The 17,670-nt window shown below is 50.5% G+C and overlaps 1 protein-coding gene across 1 annotated transcript in view; it reads left to right on the top strand.

The window, feature by feature from the left end:
• Positions 1 to 17,670, top strand: part of Pepd (peptidase D) — a 135,066-nt gene that overhangs the window by 100,599 nt on the left and 16,797 nt on the right. The window contains exons 10-11 of the mRNA XM_031386186.1: positions 10,431 to 10,499; positions 12,065 to 12,142. Coding sequence (XP_031242046.1) covers positions 10,431 to 10,499; positions 12,065 to 12,142 — 147 coding nt within the window. The remainder of the gene's footprint in view (positions 1 to 10,430; positions 10,500 to 12,064; positions 12,143 to 17,670) is intronic.

A 17,670-nucleotide genomic window follows, 5' to 3' on the forward strand; every position in this document is an offset into this window, starting at 1 on the left:
GGGTGGATGGATGGGTGGGTGGGTGGATGGATGGGCAGACAAATGGTAAGTAGATGTATGTATGTGAAAATTAAAGCAGAAACAAGATATTCTTTACCCAGGCTCAGGACTGGCCTCCCTGGGAATGAATCATTAGAAATCATTCCTAGAGGGCTGGAGAGATGGCTCAGCAATTAAGAACACTGACTGCTTTTCCAGAGGTCCTGAGTTCAATTCCCAGCAACCACATGGTGGTTCACAACCATCTGTAACGGGATCAGATGAACTCCTCTGGTATGTGTCGGAAGACAGCTGCAGTGTACTCATATAAATAAAAAGAAAGAGAGAGACAGGAAGGTCACCAGTGATCAGGCAAGAGGGGAATGTACCTTCAGGGGAGAAGCAGTGGCGTGGCAGTGTGGAGAAGCAGTCAGTCCTAGGCACACAGCACTCAGAGTGGAAGCAGCATAAACGTGGGACTCCCAACCAGGAACAGAATTTTGAAATCCTTGGGTACTCAGCCGGACCAGGCAGGCTATTTGTCTGTATACCTGTCTGGATCAGATTGGCTCCCTGCACAGGTAAGAAGTGGAAGAAAAATCTGAGGCTCCATGCATGTGGCCACCGGGAAAACCTCTTACTCTTTCTCTGTAGAGCTGAACCCTCATAGGACCCTGTGACATCATACCTCTACTCCCAGATGTCAGCTTACCAGAGAAGCATGTACAAGGGTCCCAACAGACCAGATGGCTTCTACAGTAGCAGCATTCATAATGGCTGTGCCGTGGGAGCAGCCTGAAGGTCTGCTGCTAGAGTGGAAAAATACGCTGGGCTCTACTCAGCCAGTGAGACTTGACCATGATGGTTATTTTTAAAAATGTATTTATTTTTATCTTATGTGTTTGAGAGTTTTGCCTGCATGTATGTATGTGTGCTACATGTGTGCCTGGAGACCATGGAGACTGGAAGATCCCTTGGAACTGGAATTATGGATGGTTGTAAGTTACCAAGTATATGCTAAAACCAGATCTTATGCAAGAGCAGTCAGTGCTCTTAACCACTGAGCCATCCTCTCTCCAGCCCCAGTGATTATTTTTTAAAGTGCACGTGAGCGTGTGTGTGTGTTCATGTGATGTGTAATGGCATGTATGCCTATGTGTGAATGCGGCTATGCATATGCAATGGCTCAGGTGTATAGGTCAGAGGACAACCTTGGATATAGTCCTAGCTATGTTGATACAGCGTCTCTGTTGTTTTTGATGTACACACTAGGCTCTCTGGCCCTTGGGTTTCCTGGGGTTCTTTCTCCACATCCTGTCTCCCTATAGGAGTGCAAGGATTATGCACACTTCTGGTTTTTATGTGGGTTCTGGGGATTCTAACTCAGGTTTTCACGTATGGATGGTAAGGAATTTCACCTGCTGAGCCATGTCTCCAGCCCTCTAGTGGTTAGTTAATCTGTCAATTTGGTTGCTGTAGGCTTGACTAGATCACCAGGGCTCCATCCCAATCAGTGTTCCAGTCTCTTGATGATGTTACAATGTGTCACTTTGCTGGGAGACGGTGAGAGATGGGAGGGGAGCCGACTTGGAGGAAGTACTCATTGGGGCTAGGTCACTAGGGATCTGCTTGGAACAACATCTTGCCCTGGCCTCTTCCTGTGTGCTCTTTCTCTTTCTTGTCTACAATGAAAAATCTCCTGAGCCCTACCTGCCCACCTCTACCATGATGTTCTGCCCCGGTCATGGGACTAAGCAACCAAAATAAATCCTTCGGCACTTATAGTGCTTTTGTCGAGTGGTTAAGTCCCAGTGATTCTAAAACAACAGTAAAATGCAGGCATGAAGGGACAGACAGACAAGAGCACCCGTCACCCTACATCTCACACTCAGGACTCTGGGTGGTAAGAGACGCCAGACACTAAGGAGAACATGCCGCCTGAGCCTACTAATGGCAAGCTCAAAACCAGCAAGCCCAATCTGCAGTGTCAGGAGTCAGGCCATGTGTGGGCAGGAAGGGCTGACAAGGGGAAGGGGCACTTATGTGGTGCCAGTTTATTATGCTGCCTCCTTAGGATCTGAATCCTGCCTGCATAGATGTCATATTTCAGTAAAACACTTGACAGCTAATTATATTTTTAAACCTGTGTTTATGCATTTTAAAAATGCCTAGAAGGATGTTCAAAATATTTAATAGAGGTTATCACTGGCTGATAAGATTGTGGTGGTGGGGAGCTTGGCAGAGTCTCACTGTGAAGCTTTTGTCAGCTTGAGCTCTCTGTGTAGCCAGGCTGACCTCAAACTCACAGAGCTCTGCCTGCCTCAGCCTCCTGAGTGCTGGGAGTATAGGTGTGCGCCGCCATGGCAAACAATTAACAAGGTTTATTTCTAGTATATGTGTATAGGTGTTTTGACTGCATGTATTGCAAGTAGACTACATGCATGGAGGCCAAAAGAAGGCTTCAGATTCCCCTGGGACTGGAATGATGGATGTGAGCTGACACATGGGTACTGGGAACTGAACCCTTGGAAGAGCAAGTGCTTCTAACCATTGAGCCATCTCTTCAGCCACCACTGTGCATAATTTGTCTAAAAGTTAAGAATGTCTTAATTTCTAAGATCGTGTGTGTGTGTGTGTGTGTGTGTGTGAGAGAGAGAGAGAGAGAGAGAGAGAGAGAGAGAGAGAGAGAGAGAGAGAGAGAGAGAGAGAGAGAGAGAGAGAAAGAGAGAGAGAAAGAGAATGAGAATGAGAATTGAGAATTTTAATAGTCTACTGCAGCCAGGGCTTTGACAAATTAAAGCAACATGTTGAGCGTTGAGCTCAGTTTGGCATATTTTTTTTCTTCTTCCAATAACTGATACGGACAAAGTCAGAAACCCAGCTTAATCAAGCATGTCAAGAATAAAGGGGACGATTTGTTAATTGAATGTCATGTTATGTCCTCGGTTATGCTTAATAGAAGATAGGCAATTTAGAATTCCCAATTATCCAATTAAAATGCTAATTATCCCGTACCTTGATAAGGCCTTTCCAATGAGAGGAGCTGCTGCACAGTCGCTGCTCACCTTCCTGCCTTCCACCATGACCACTGCAGACTCCGCTGCTGCCCTTGCCTCTAGTTAGTGAGTCTGGTCCTCTGGGGTTCTCGCATCCCAGCATCCTTTCTCCAAGTACCAGCTGCTGCTTTGCACCAGCCACCTGGTGCCGCTTCCCCCCAGACTGGGTAGAGCCGTAAGTCCTTGCAGACCCTGTGCACAGATGTAGAGGGTGTTATCATAGCACCCTCTGCCACCAGGATTTATGCAACACAAAGCCCTTCCCTGCATGATCTCAATCAATCTTTCCAGGACGGATCTGCAAAAGGTGCCGTCTCAACCCGTACATCTAACAAGCCTGAGGCTTTGGAAGCATTCAAATCTGAAACTCTGCAGACACCAAGCCTGAACCCACTGGCCCCTGTCCTTCCATGATAGGACCTTAGATTGCAAGTGCCAGGGTTAATCTTCACTAACATCCTAACTGGAGTTAAGATCACCTAAGGTGTATCTGTGAGGGTTTCTCCAGAGACAGTTATCCAAGGGAAGAAGACCCATCCTGAATGTGGACAGCACTGTCCCATGGGCTGGAGTTCTAGATGGAAAAAAAAGAAAAAAAAAAGCCAGCTCAGTGCTAAGATCAGTCCACTTGTGAATGAGCTAGCTCACACCCCTGCTACCACCATGATGAACTACACCCTCACATCTTAGGCAAAATAAGCTCTTCCTTCCCATTGCTGCTTCTTATCCGGTGTTTGGTCACAGTAGCAAGAGAGGTAGCCAATGCACAGAGCTACCCTACCCATCAGGAGCAGAGAAGTTAGGACAAATGACTGAGGATGGTCTATGCAGGCCCAAGACGCCCCACGTATACCCTGTGGTAAGATTAGCAGGACCTTTGTGAGGTTGAGCTAGGAAGGCATTTCCCTAGTCAAGTCCTCTTGACTAGTACTAGGGCGGGATTGGTGGGAAGAAGGGTTATGGAGGCTTGGGGAGCACCAAGATGCCACCACCGTCATTGCAGTGCGCCCTGTGGCCAATGACGCCACACTGGTGCAGGCTGTGCTGATGCTGTCAGCACACAACCCTCGGCTAGTGCTGGTTTCACTAACGATGCATTGCTGGCTAAAGTAGGGCTTTACGCCAGACCCTCCTTGGCAACATACTATTTAAAACACACACAGAGCCTTGGTGGTGGCATATCTGTCCCTAGCCTTCTCTGGGTCTGTCCTCACCTGGGGTCTAGGGGCAGAGGAGGCCCAGGAAAGTACTCTAGTTCAGGTGTCCCAGTGTCTGTCTGTGTGTGCATGTACCCAGGTCTGTTTCTCAAAGCCCAGTGCTAGATGCCCACAGACTTTCCATTTCTTACAGGAGAGGGTTTTGCCCTGAGAGTACCCCTTAATACCTCCGATCAGGTAGGCAGGTATGTTGGGTATGTGGTGCTTGTTGTGTGTCACAACAATCCATGTATTCTTCTGATTAAGCTAAAAACTCAGAGGCAGTAGGATACCATTATCCTATTTTTCACAAATGAGACTGGGCCCATCAGGCACACAGAGGTGACAAGTGGCAGATTGGGGCAGGGGGGGCTTAGTGTCTGAGTCAGGACTGAGCAGAACTCCAGGAGGCAGTTGCGTATTATTTATCAAAGACTGAGCACAAAGGACTTGGGGTGGGTGCCGCACAGCTTGCCTCCACCCAGCTTATGTCCAGAGCACTCACTCTTCTAGCCCTCTGCATAGCCTTGTGGCCCACATCTCCCCTGCTATCTTCCCTCCCATGTGCCTGCTCATGCCATTCTCTGTGTCTTGATGTCCATCAAAGACCAGCCTGGGGGATGGTGTAGCCAGAGATACCTCCTTAAGCTGCCTCTGCTGACCTCTAAGGCCCCAGCCTCAAGAGCTACCAGTCTTGATTTAACAAAAGGGGGGGGGGGGCTCAGCCAACTTTTGCTTCTAGGACACACCTTCTGCTGTTCTCTTAATCAATTGGTGCATTTTCTAGGACTACTTATCCTATTCAAGAACTAGAGCAGGGCCCAGGCGCACTCTCAAGGCCAGAGAGGCAGGCCTAGAATGCTCGCCCTGGGGACATGGTCTGTACAGACATAGGCCTGGGCATTTGCTGGGTTTTGCCTCATTAGTCATCTCCAGACACTGACAAATGGCCCTGAGTCCATTCTGTCACTGTAGTGACTCCATCCACCTTGTTATTCACTGCACAGATTCTCCCAGGTTACCTTAGGTTTTTATTTATGCCTAGATACAATGCAACTCTTACCTGAGGCTGGCTTGGGCAAGCGTATTAGAGGAAGGGCCAAGTAGACAAGAGCCTCAGGAGCTCAGGCCGTAGGGGTGTGTGGGCAGGTGGGTAGCTGGCACCTTGGCAGCCCCTTCAGAAAGTCCCTTAGTCAGCAACCTAGTGCCTGGTCAGTGTGCCTATCTTAGTTGCTACCCTACTGCTGTGAAGAGGCACCACAGTGAAGGCAGCTCTCCTAAAAGAAAGCATTGAATTGGGGCTTGCTTACTGTTTCAAAGATTTAGACCATTATTGTGGGAACCATGGTGGTGTGCAGGCGGGCACTGGAGCAGTAGCTGAGAGCTAGCTACATCCTGATCTGTAGGCAGAGTGAGAGTCTGGGCCTAGCTTGGGCTTTTGGAACCTCAAAGGCCCTCTCTCCCCCACCACCATTGACACGCTTCCTCCAACAAGGCCACACCTCCTAATCCTCCTCAAACAGTGCCACTCCCTGATATATGAGCCTGTGTGGGACATTCCCATTCAAACCCCCATGGTGCCCTATTCTCAGTGTTTCCAGAAGAGCAGTGTGAATCTAGCACCATCCCTGTACTGAGTGCAAATCACAGATTTACAGAAAAAAAACAGGTTTTCCCTGAACTGTCATGCTGTCTTGTCATCCTCTAGTGGGAAGACTGGTCATTTCCAGTTCTTTCCATTCTGTCCATTTGGGGTTTTCCAACTCACAGAGATCCACCTGCCTCTGCCTCCCAAGTGCTGGAATTAAAGGTGTGTGCCACCACTGCCTGGCATCTTGTTGTCCTCTTAGGTATTACTTATACCCTATGTGTTTAAGGTCTCAGGCATTGTTTTTAGAAATCCTTGGGTCAGGGAAGGTCTCAACCTGCTGTTTGTTGTATATGGAAAATTTTATATGCATTGGTCATTTTGGGTGTGTGAGTTCATAGTGCGTGTGGGGTGTGGTGGGTGTGTTATTCCACAGTGGTTGTAGGGGTGTATAATGAGAGTGTGAGTCTATAGTTGGGGGCAGGGGGAAGAGGCATGATGAATGTGTGCTGAGTCAATAATGGTAGGGCATGATAAGTCTGTAAGCTCATAGTGGTGGGGTTTAATATGTATTTATTATGTATGAGCATCACAGGTGTGTATATGGCCTGTGCCATGTACTCTTATGGAATCTAGAGTATAACAAGTGTAGCATGTGTGGTGGGTATGTGTGTGTCAGGAGCAAGTGACTGTATACGTGTGATGTGTATAATGCACATATGTGAGAACTGAACTGTGGTTTGCCTGTGGTGTATGTGATATGTGTGAATGCTGTGTATGACATGTATATGTGCTATGTATGTATATGTGGTTTGTGAGTGAGTGTGATATGTGTGATGTGCTGGGGGCCTGAGGGTGACTGATGTGTGTATATAGGGCCTATGCTATGGCTGTATCTGTAGTCCTTGGCTAGCCCTCTTGAGGAAATGCAGTTTGGATTTGTGTGCCCTCCTGCTAACAACTCCAGTATCACCATCAGAGGCTTGAGAATTTTGTTTATATCCTGCTTGGGGTTTCTAAACCCTGCAGATCATTCCCATTTGAACAAGGAAACCAGGGCAAATGAGCCTGCATTTGAATCCTGAGATACGTGTGCCTTGCATAACCCAGCAGGCATTCTAACTGTTCCATCTATTATTTGGTCGCTTCGCGCCCTGCCTTTGTGTGTGCATCGCCATGCAGGCCCAGCTCGATGTGTGGATGACCTCTTAGATCTAAGCCTCTGCCTCTCAGGTGCCCATGTGGCACTTCAGCTGCGGTTTCCGGGTTCCCAGAATGACTGTCTGGCCTGTGCGCCTTGCTTTCTGCTCCGAATGTTGTGTTTCATGCTGCACCTGGGTGGGAGACTGGAAGGTTTCTGGCGGCAACTCTCCAACAATTCACATCCTGCACTTCCGCAGGGGCAGCTGGCAGCCTGTGGCAAATTGCGACCATGGACTTGGTCCCCTCAGCAGTTGGCCTTTCCATTGCTAAGTTAGCCAGACCCTTCCTCTGCCTTCCAGTTGATCTATTTTCCATGAAGCTGCAGAGAGAACTTTTTGAAGTGCTGGCATATGATGTGGAGTCAGGTTGCTCTGCTCCCTGGCCCATGCTTACTCTTCCCAGTTCTGCGTGCTGAGCTCAGACCAACCTGCATGGAGCCTTGCATTCTCCATGTGGCAACTGTGGCTCAGTTCAAAGCATTTGCTACTCTGTACTTATCTCTTACAGATCATAAGCACAACAGGGCTCCTCACCAGGCCCCTGCCTCACCCTCACTTTCCCTAGAACTTGGGCACCTTTACATATCACAGCCCAGGCTAGAAGCCTGCAGAAAATGTGGTGGTCACTTAGTCTACTTATTATCACCTCTAAACTATCTACGTGTCCTGTTCTATCAGAAAAAAAAAAAATCTAACCACCAAGAAGTGAAGCACTGGCCTCACATGTGTAGGGCTGGGTTTTGCATTGGCTGCTTTTCCTATGACCAGGACAGAATAGCTGACTGAAGCAGCCAATAGGAGGAAGGCTTTATTTTGGCTCACAGTGCAGGACTATCAGCCCATTGTGGCAGAAAAGGCTTGCAATGGAAACAGCTCCAGCTGTGGCCTCAGGAGGGTTGGACGGCATCCCTCTCGTCTTAGATGATCAGCAGGTAGAGAACTGGACTCAGAGTGGGGTGGGTTACCTCAGGCCCTTTCCCAGTTAGCCTGTCCACCAGCAGACCCCATGTTCCCAAGGTTCCATGGCCTACCAAGATACCAGCAGCAGCTAGCCGCCAGGTGTCCAGACAATCATTCAAAACAAAACATGTCTCTGTCCAGTGTGAAGAACAGCAGATTCACTTTAGGGTGGATGTTCTGCATCAGTGTGATTCTCTTCCCTGGAACTCCATCTTGTGGGAATGTGGAGTCATACGTGTGACTGGAAGATGGCCAGTGTTGGTCTGAGGCTTAATCCCAGCACTTGGGAGGCAGAGGCAGGCGGATTTCTGAGTTCAAGGCCAGCCTGGTCTACAGAGTGAGTTCCGGGACAGCCAAGGCTACACAAGAGAAACCCTGGGCGTTGATTTTTCTCTTCCACAGAAACCAAGGATACAATGAAGGCTGTTTGTCTCTGCTGAGATAAGGTCCCAGGCTCCATCTGGTAAAATATGTTTGCCACCTCTACATGAATGCCAGGGGCATGGCTGTCCCTCTGCCTATCCTTTCTGAAGCCAGACAATCCCAGTAGCACCTGTGGTCATGTATAGGCCACTTGTCTCCACCCCTGTGAACATGGCCATGTGGCCCCCTGATGTTTCCAAAAGGACCAAGTCTCCGAAAGCTGAGGAGCACTGAGGCTCCATGGGTATCCTTAGAGGCATGCCACACAGAGAGGGAACTATTTCTGAGGCTGCCTGTCAAGGATTTGTAGTAGAGGCCAACTGCCCAGAGCAAGTAAATTCCTAGGGATGAGCTCTCTGGCTAAGGTCTGACTGCTCATGGCCTATATGCTCCCATTGTGACTATGGGACCAGCTAAGGGAAGGAGTGAGTATCTCCCCACCTTCCCACAGCTCCTCAAATCCTTTGTGTTGAGGAAACATTTCACTTGTAAGAAACCCAATTATCCTGGGAGGTTTTTCAAGGCAAGTCTGAAAGCCAATCGAATCCAGTGGAACCGTTTCTGCATAACAACTACTTAATACCCAATCATAACAATTATACATAATTTGTGTTTACGATGCCTAGAAGATTAAACTCCTCCACGCAGACAGTTTCCCAAACAGCCTAGAATGTGCAGGGCAGGCAGGGCTGCCTCTCAGCGTGCCCATGGGCTGCCTTTGGCACTCTGCAAGTACTAGTAGGCGGGACAAGACCACCTAGGCTTGCTTGTTGGGGCAGGGCTGAGTCAGGGACCAACAGGGAGAATATGCTGGATCCTCTGGGATGGAGTGAAGGCAGCTCTCCACTGTCAAGGGAGAGTTCCAGACTTCAGAGTGAGGAATTGTCAAGTGGGTAGGGGATAGTGATTTTTATTCTTATGTATGTATATGAGTGTTTTACCTGCCTGCATGTATATATGTGTACCATAGGCATGCCTGTTGCCCATAGAGGTCAGATGAAGGTGTCTGTCTCCTGGAGCTGAAGTTTCAGACAGTTTTGAGCCTTCTATTTTAGATGCTGGAATTACACTGTAAGAACAGAGCTTGCTGCTCAGTCTGAGCCTTCTTTCCAGCCCTAGCTTTCTTGTGTTTGTTCTTGTTTGGTTAGTTTTGGATTTTTGAAGACAGGATTTTGACATGTATCCCAAGCTTACTTTGAATTCATAGCAATCCTCCTGCCTCAGTGTCCCAGAGGCTGGGATTACAGGTATATGCCACTGTGCTCACTGAGAATTCATTCAGCCCTCTGATATGATAGGTCTGGTCCATTCTCATCTGGACAGCCTCCTGAGGCTGCCCAGGGGTCCCAGTGTGAGGATGCAGCTCACCACTCCTCCCCCAACACATGTGTTCTCATTGCCGAGCTTTGTAGAAGGCTGGACCACTTCCTGCCCTCCTTGTCACTATGCACACTATAATGATAGCCCGCTCTCCCAAAGACATCCCTTGGCACTGGGGTCAGGCCTCTCTGTCCTTTCAGCCCTTGCTGTTGGGCCCATATGTTTAAGGTGTGAGTATTTCCTGAAGCCCAGCTGGCTTGCTTTCTCAAACAGGAACCTATCCCCAAGACCTCCTCACCTCCCTGGAGATTGCCCTGCCTTGCCCACTCGAACCAGCCCTGCCGTCCCATCCGCACAGCACTCTGTTGGCAGCCCAGGATAACACTGGGCCATGCTGCTCCTCAGCTGTGCTCCAGTCACAGATCCACAGCGAGACCCCTCGAGCACAAAGTCCCTCATCGCAGCTTGTCTTCTAAGGGTCAAGCTCCAGTGTTCTGCTTGCCCAGGAGTCCTGACAGTGTAGATGTCAAGTTCCCCATCAAGAGTCTGTGCCCAGGGCCAGCCTCTGCTCACACTCACTGGGGAACTCCAGCCTGCTTAGGGGTGTGGCAGAAGCAGGTCCATGTAGGGGATCTGCATTCAAAGAGCAAGGCTGTATCGACTTCAGTAACATCCCTGCTATGTGTGTGTCTGTCTCTCTCCACAGCCTGTTCCAGCACTATTGTTACTCTAGGGGTGGCATGCGCCACACCTCTTACACCTGTATTTGCTGCAGGTAAGTCTTGGGCCCAGGGCTCATGGGAGGACATGCAGTGGGGAGCACTTCATCCTCCTAACCCCTAGCTCTGGGGCACTTGCTCACTCCTGTGCCCCAACCAGTGCCTAGAAGTCTTCTTGCCTGTCTTAGTCAGGGTTTCTATTCCTGCACAAACATCATGACCAAGAAGCAAGTTGGAGAGGAAAGGGTTTATTCAGCTTATACTTCCACATTGCTGTTAATCAGCAAAGGAAGTCAGGACTGGAACTCAAGCAGGTCAGGAAGCAGGAGCTGATGCAGAGGCCATGGAGGAATGTTCCTTACTGGCTTGCTTCCCCTGGCTTGCTCAGCCTGCTGTGTTATAGAACCCAAGACTTCCAGCCCAGGGATGGCACCACCCACAAGGGGCCCTACCCCCTTGATCACTAATTGAGAAAATGCCCCACAGCTGGATCTCATGGAGGCACTTCCCCAACTGAAGCTCCTTTCTCTGTGATAACTCCAGCCTGTGTCAACTTGACACACAAAGCCAGCCAGTACATTGCCCTCTACTCCTGGCATCCCATGCTCCATCACATATGTACACTGTAGCATAAGACAAACAGGTAGCCTCTAGGTATCATGTAGCAAATGGGTGGATTACTGTGTGGAGCAGGGGTAAAACATGGATGGAGCTGTGTCAGTAGAGGGACTGTAGTATTGAGTTCTTTTGTAGGAGTGTGTGTGTGGTGGGAGGCAGATGTTGGGCTCTGTGTGGGTGTCTCTGTGGCACACTGAGGCTGTATCATCCGCACACGATGGGCTATGCTTTAGTGTATATACACTGTAGAACTAACCATGGCCGTAGAGACAGCCATTGGCTTTGACTGCATTGCTGCAGTCTTAGGGCATGCATAGCTGCGTGAGTTGCTGGTTACAGGTGCGAGTGTACCTGTAAAAACAGAGCTTGGTCCGAGCCGCCTCTCGCGGGTGTAGGTAGTCTCTCGTGTCTGGGCTGGCCCAGGCTAGCCTTCCAAGCTCTGGCCTTCCAGCCTGTCCCTGTGCAGCCTGGACAGAAGTTGGCACTCCTGCTGATGTGAGTGAGCATCCTTGCACATGAATAATACATCCGAGCATCTCAGTCCTTGGAAATGTGCTTCTCTGGTAGATAGAGAGGAAAATCATTATTTCTACTTTTATGATTCCCGAGACTCCAAAACGGAGCCATGAATATTACACCCAAGTGTCCCCCCCCTATACTTGTAAGTTCTTCCTAAAGGGCAGCTCATTAGGGTACCTGCATGGAATATGGAACAAGGAGCCACACTGGCCCTGGATAGGACCAAGGTGTTCCAGAAACCACCAGCACCCTTCCTGTGAGACCTCCCTGCCTTCAGCCCTTCTCCAGGCTCATGAGCCTCTGATCTTTGCATGTGCTGCCTACACCCTCAGCCCAGAAGGCAGCTGTCAGACCCAAGGAGCTGCTCCTAGCTCTCTGTCAGGCAGGAACAGTGTTCCTCTACCCCTGGCTGTGGCCCTGGCCCAGCCTCCAGGGACTGCTGGGTGACAGTGAGCTCTTAACCACCTTCTGTGGCTCTTTACAGCGGTGAGAACGCGGCCGTGCTGCACTATGGCCATGCCGGGGCCCCCAATGACCGGACGATCAAGGATGGAGATATTTGGTAAGTGAGGCTGAGCTGCTGTCACCCCACTGTGCATATGAATAGCCAGGACAAAGGTAGATGCTCCACATCTGGGCCCCTGTCCCAAGAGGGTTAGCTACATCAAAGCCTTGGGCCTGCACTCAGCCCAGACTTCTCTGCTATAGCTGTCAGCCTGCATGCTAACTTCTCCAGGCCTAAGACCTGCACCCTATAAACAAGCACCATGAGGCCAACAAGATTTCAAGTAGTCTCCAGTGGAATTGTGAAGGGGTTTGGGGAGCTTTTTTTACTATGCCCCACCTTTTTTCAGGCTGTCCTTTCTAACCATTGAGTTCCCTATGCTTGGTGCTCCCCACCCTAAAACCTATTATCCTTGACCACCAGGCTCCTCACTGCATGCAGCCCATTGTTTCGGCTCTGCCTTACCCTCAGTTCCTCACAAGGCCACATAGGGCAGATGCAGGCAGAGCATACTGGACTGCCATCCTTGGGCTTGGAGACATATGCACTCACTGATACAGCTGTTCCTAATGGTTACTCTATGATCCCCACCAGACATTGACCAGGGCTGGCTCAAGCCATGCCGGGCTGCTAAGGGCCACCTTGAAGTCTGGAGCTTGCTCACAAGCCACACAGCCATCTTGCCTTAGCCATCAGATGTGATGTGAGCATCAAGTGAGCCGAAGGACTCTGCCTGGTTCTTAAATGTCTATGTTTTGTTTTGTTTTGTTTTGTTGATAGAAGGTCTAGCTAGAGCTGGCCAAGAACTTAGCAATCCTCCTACCTTTACCTCCCAGGTGCTGGGATTACAGGCATAAAATACCCTGCCTGGCTGGTTTTTAGACATTGTTTGGGCTCCTTGGCAGTGGCACAGCCTACTCTTGGGTTGGCTGGAGGGTGCCCGGCTGAACCATCAGTTTCCTTCTCAGCCACTTGGCCTCGGGTTCCTGTGACTACTGTTCACTGTGTGGCTTTGGCCCTGCTGCCGGTCATGGGAGCCCACGTCTACCTAGGGCTCAGACAGGCACAGACAGGCAGATAATGAGCTTCAGAGAGAGACTCCATGCTTTGAATAGTGACTACCAAATATGAGATAAGCACTCAACCCCAGGGTCCGTGCTGGCACATGACTGGCCAACAACAGGACCTCAGTCAGTATGAGTCTCCCTGGCTTGTCTAGCAGCACAAGTCCACAAAACAGATGTCCACACACAGCCTGTGTGTAGGCCTGGGAGCTGTGAGAGCTGCCTCTAGGTGGCAGGCTCAGCTGGGTGCCGGCTGGGGCTGGAGTGGCTGAGATACAGCAGGGTGCTGGGCACACGCGTGGTCATAGGGATTGGGGATAGGATTGGCTGCCTCAGACTTGGCTCAGCACAAGGCCACCCAGTCTCTTCAGACTCTCTGACTGCCCCAAGCGTCCCCCTCTCTGACCTCCTCCACCTCTCACCCAGGCCTCATGGTACTTACTCCCTAGTACCTGGGGCCTTAAGCATGTTTGGCAAATACTTTAGCGTTGAGCCATACCTACTGTCAGCCCTCCTCTCACTTGTTATTTTGGGACAGTCTTACTAAGTCTTCCAGGTAGGACTTGAAGTTTCAATCCTCCTGCCTCTGCCTCTAAGGAGCTGACACTTTGGCCCATACTGCAAATTCCCACTGCTTTTCCAAGAGCTTTTCTGATGCTCTCTGGCTCTAGCCTATGCTACTAGGATCAAAGAACAGGGCTCTAGAACCCAGTCCTGGGGCAGAGGCTGAGGTGCCTGCCATCCCAGGGGAGCTCTGGTTGGAGCCCACCTTGGCCATGAATTTGACTCTTCCTGAGTTCAGCACACCTCAGAGGAAGCAGCTACTTCACTTTCTACTTTATCTGTCCAAAAGGGGATTCTTGCCCTGTAAGAAGGCCAGCCCTACCTGCATTTCTGGGAATCCCTCTGGGAATCCCAGAGATAGGCAGGGGCCATCCGGGGCCTATATACTGTGGGCCTCTACATGGCCCAGCTGCTGTGACCTGTGACCTCAGCCCTCATGGACAGCATGTGGCACCTGCATCTCCTGATACAGCTGTGGACAGGAGTGATCTGAGGAAACCCAGGGACATTCATGCCAAACTCAAATAGGTGATTTTGTTTTTCTAGTGCTAACTTTGAAATGTAGCCAGTGGAATCATTATGAGTTTATTATAGTCAATTTATTATGCAGCATTTAGAACATGTTTTGTTGATTACTGCTACTGCCAGATTGCTGGCGGCATTTATAATCCATTGTTTTATTGAAATTGATCTGCTAAGCACCTAGCGCGTTTGGTAAATAATAAATCACACTGTTATCCTAACATAAAGCCACAATACTTCATCATGAGGTAGGGGACCAGAATATGTGCATAAACTGGAGGCTGTCCCAAAGTTGAGTGCCCCTGGGACAGGGCATGGGTTCCAGGCACCAAGACAGGGATGGGCTCTGTGTTCCACCTAGCTTTTGACAAGCAAGCTATGTTAACAGTAATAGGGCTCTTTGGGGAGTCAGAGCTGGTTCAGAGCTGTGAGGGGGAGGTGCTGAGTGACAGCCCCTTTTTTTAGTCTCTTTTAGTCCAGGGGTGAGTGCACCCACGCTTCTCAGGATACACCCACAGAAGTGCACCAGGAGCCAAAAGGCTCTTCCCTCCTACCTCAGGTTTTCTGTCTGTCTAGGGGGGTCCTACAGCACCTGGCTCCAAGGGCTCAGAGTCATGAAAGCTGAGGCAGAACTGCAAAGCCAAGCAGGCTGGGCTTCTTCCTGCTTTCTGTGTCTCCGAAGTACATTGTCCAGCCCTGGGCCAGGGCAGAACACAAATCAGGCCTACTTTATTTGGACAAGTTTTCTTTTAACAGTTTAACTAGGGTCTCACACTGTAGCCTAGGCTGGCCTTAATTTATACCAGCCCCATCGCTGCCCCGCCATGGGCTCCCAAGTGCTCAGATTACAGGCATGCACCACTGTGTCCACTCATGTGAACCTTAGGTGGAGCTGAAAGTCAGATAGGGCCACTTAGCTATGGGCCACAATCGTCACTCGTGAGGTCTAGATGTTGCCCAGGCTGGTCTGTGCTGCAGATCAAGTTTGTCATCCAAGAGCTTCAGGCCATCCCACATCCCAGCCAGTAGCTCCCAGGTAGGTTCTGGGCCACATCCCATGCCCAGCTGCTCTGTGTAGATCCTAGGGAAGGCATGGGAATATGTGTGGCTTCAGAGTCTGGGTCTCTTGTCAGCCCAGTTCACTGCCATGAGGCCTGTCTGTACATGGCCTGTGGCTGCTGTTAAGTGTCTCACCGTTTTCCTGTTGGCTCCCAGAGCACCTTCCAGCTGTGTCCCTGGAGTTCCCCTGAACCCGCTGGTCGGGTCACCTCCTGCAGGAAGCATCGGCTGCATTTTTTCTTTTTCAAGACAAGCAGGCAGAGCTTTGATGACCCAGCTTGCCAAGTGTGGCAGCCTTGTTGGTTGGTGCTTCCAGCTTGTTCATATAAAGGATGGTGTTGGCAGGATCACAGGAGGCCCTTCCTGAGCAAGAGGCCACAGAAGATGCTCCACATTGCATCTAGCTCCAGGCAAGTGGGTGTGAACACCTCTAGCCTAGAGAAGCAGGGAAGGAGCCATGGCCCACTGGCTCTGGGTAAGGAGTGGTCCTCAGATACCTCTCTGAGCCCTCCCGCAGCCAGCTCAGACTGTGGGCATCTAACACAGACAAAGGCTGCACCTTGGCCAACAGGAAAAGTACCAACTGTGCCTAAACCCACCAGGAAGCAGGGCATCCCAGGTTGAGTTACTCCTATGCAAGACTCTCCTACGTGCTTCTCCTGACTCCTATGCAAGCTCACCCCAAACTCACTCCTCAGTGGGGGCTCTGATTTGGGAAGCAGGTGGGGCATGCCTCCTCAGCTGCCTGTCGCCCTACCTGTCATGCCCTGTCTCCAAAACCATTAGAGCACATGTGCTCCAGGTCTGGCTGATGGTGTACAGGGCTTTCCAACATTGGCCAGAAGAGGGCAGTGTAGCTTCAGGACTCATCCAGGTCTTCTGGGTTGTGGTTTGTTATGCTGACCTGGGGTGTGGGAGGTGGGCCTGCAGTCCACCTAGGGTCAGGCCTATTCTAGCTCTGCAGTCAGCAACTTGCCAGTGCCTCTCCCTATCCATCCCTGCTGTGGCCTCTGGCCTCATCTGTCTCCCTGCTCTGGTAATGGCTATGTCCAGAGGTCACCAAAACCCAGAGAAATGAGAGTAGTTTCATCCCAGGACAGTTAGTACTTAAGGGTCCCCAGAACTGTGCCATTGTCACTCCATCTGGGTCACAGCTGGAGCCAGGGTGTCATCCAGACTATCTTGCTTTTGCCACTACAGGTGAGCTAATTCCCCGCCCTGGCTACAGGACCAAGGGCTTTAGCAAGACCCTGCATCTCTTGAGCCCTGCATTGGATAAAATGATTGTGTCTGTTCTAGTTGTGTGTTAGGCTGCCAATTGTGGCCCCAGGCAGAGTGAATCTGCCCGGGGGCTCTTCCCCTGTTGCAGAAGGCCTGGAGTAAAGGGGCGTGGTGGTGGTGCTGGTAGGGAATCCAAGGTTCATCTTTTCTGTGTGCAGTATTCCAGTAGACTTTAGAGAATGTCATCCAGGACTAGCTGCCTGCTGCCAGGCTCAACTCCTATCCCCTCCCCAGCCTTGTTATTTCCAAAGGGATGCTTGGTGACCACTAGGGGGCCCCTAACAGAGCTTTTCCTAGGGGGCACATAAGCCAGCATTTGGGTGAGAGAGTTCAGCAAACACAAGGCCCTGTCTGTCTGGATGAGTTGGTGGAGGCCTTCAGTGTCCCATCCCAGAAGACCATTAGCCTTCAAACTAGGGCTCATATTTGCAGATTTGCCTCCTGGCCATAAGCAGAGGCCCTTTCCACCTGCTTTCTGTCCCTTTTGTTTAGTTTGTCACTGTTTGTGGCCTCACCCACTCCATTGACGTCACAACCCATGGTTAAAAAGCGTTAGTCTAGACAGTGCTCACAGACATCACAAGACACTGGTCACCCAAAAAGTGAAATGAAGCATGTGCTGTCTGTGTGATAATGACTGCTAGCCTCCTCCTTCCCCCTCCCCCCACCCACTACAGCTACTGCCCTGGTGCCCAACCCTGGGTCCACAGGGCTGAGGCAGACAGCAGCTGAGTGCCTGCCTCTGGTCCAGGCCACAGTATGGTGTTCTCCTTGGGTCTTGGCCTGGCACTAGTGCTCTGCATCTCTGTGACAGCTCTTAGAGGGCAGTGCCAGTTCTCTGCAGACATAGGAGGACCCCAGGATGGGACTGTTCTCATGAGAGTACACTGAGGATTTGGGGATAGGGATATGCTGCTGGCATATATATATATATATATATATATCCTGCCTACCTAGTCACTGAGGAGCACCTGGGCCAGGGGCTCTAGGCAGAGATTCCCTCCATGGGTCTACCTGTAACCAAGGGGAGCACTTGAAGGATGGCGCTGCTGCTGCTGCTGCTGCTGCTGCTGCTGCTGCTGCTGCTGCTGCTGC

Source organism: Mastomys coucha, unplaced genomic scaffold, assembly GCF_008632895.1.
Source record: "Mastomys coucha isolate ucsf_1 unplaced genomic scaffold, UCSF_Mcou_1 pScaffold21, whole genome shotgun sequence".
NCBI classification, from domain to species: Eukaryota; Metazoa; Chordata; class Mammalia; order Rodentia; family Muridae; genus Mastomys; species Mastomys coucha.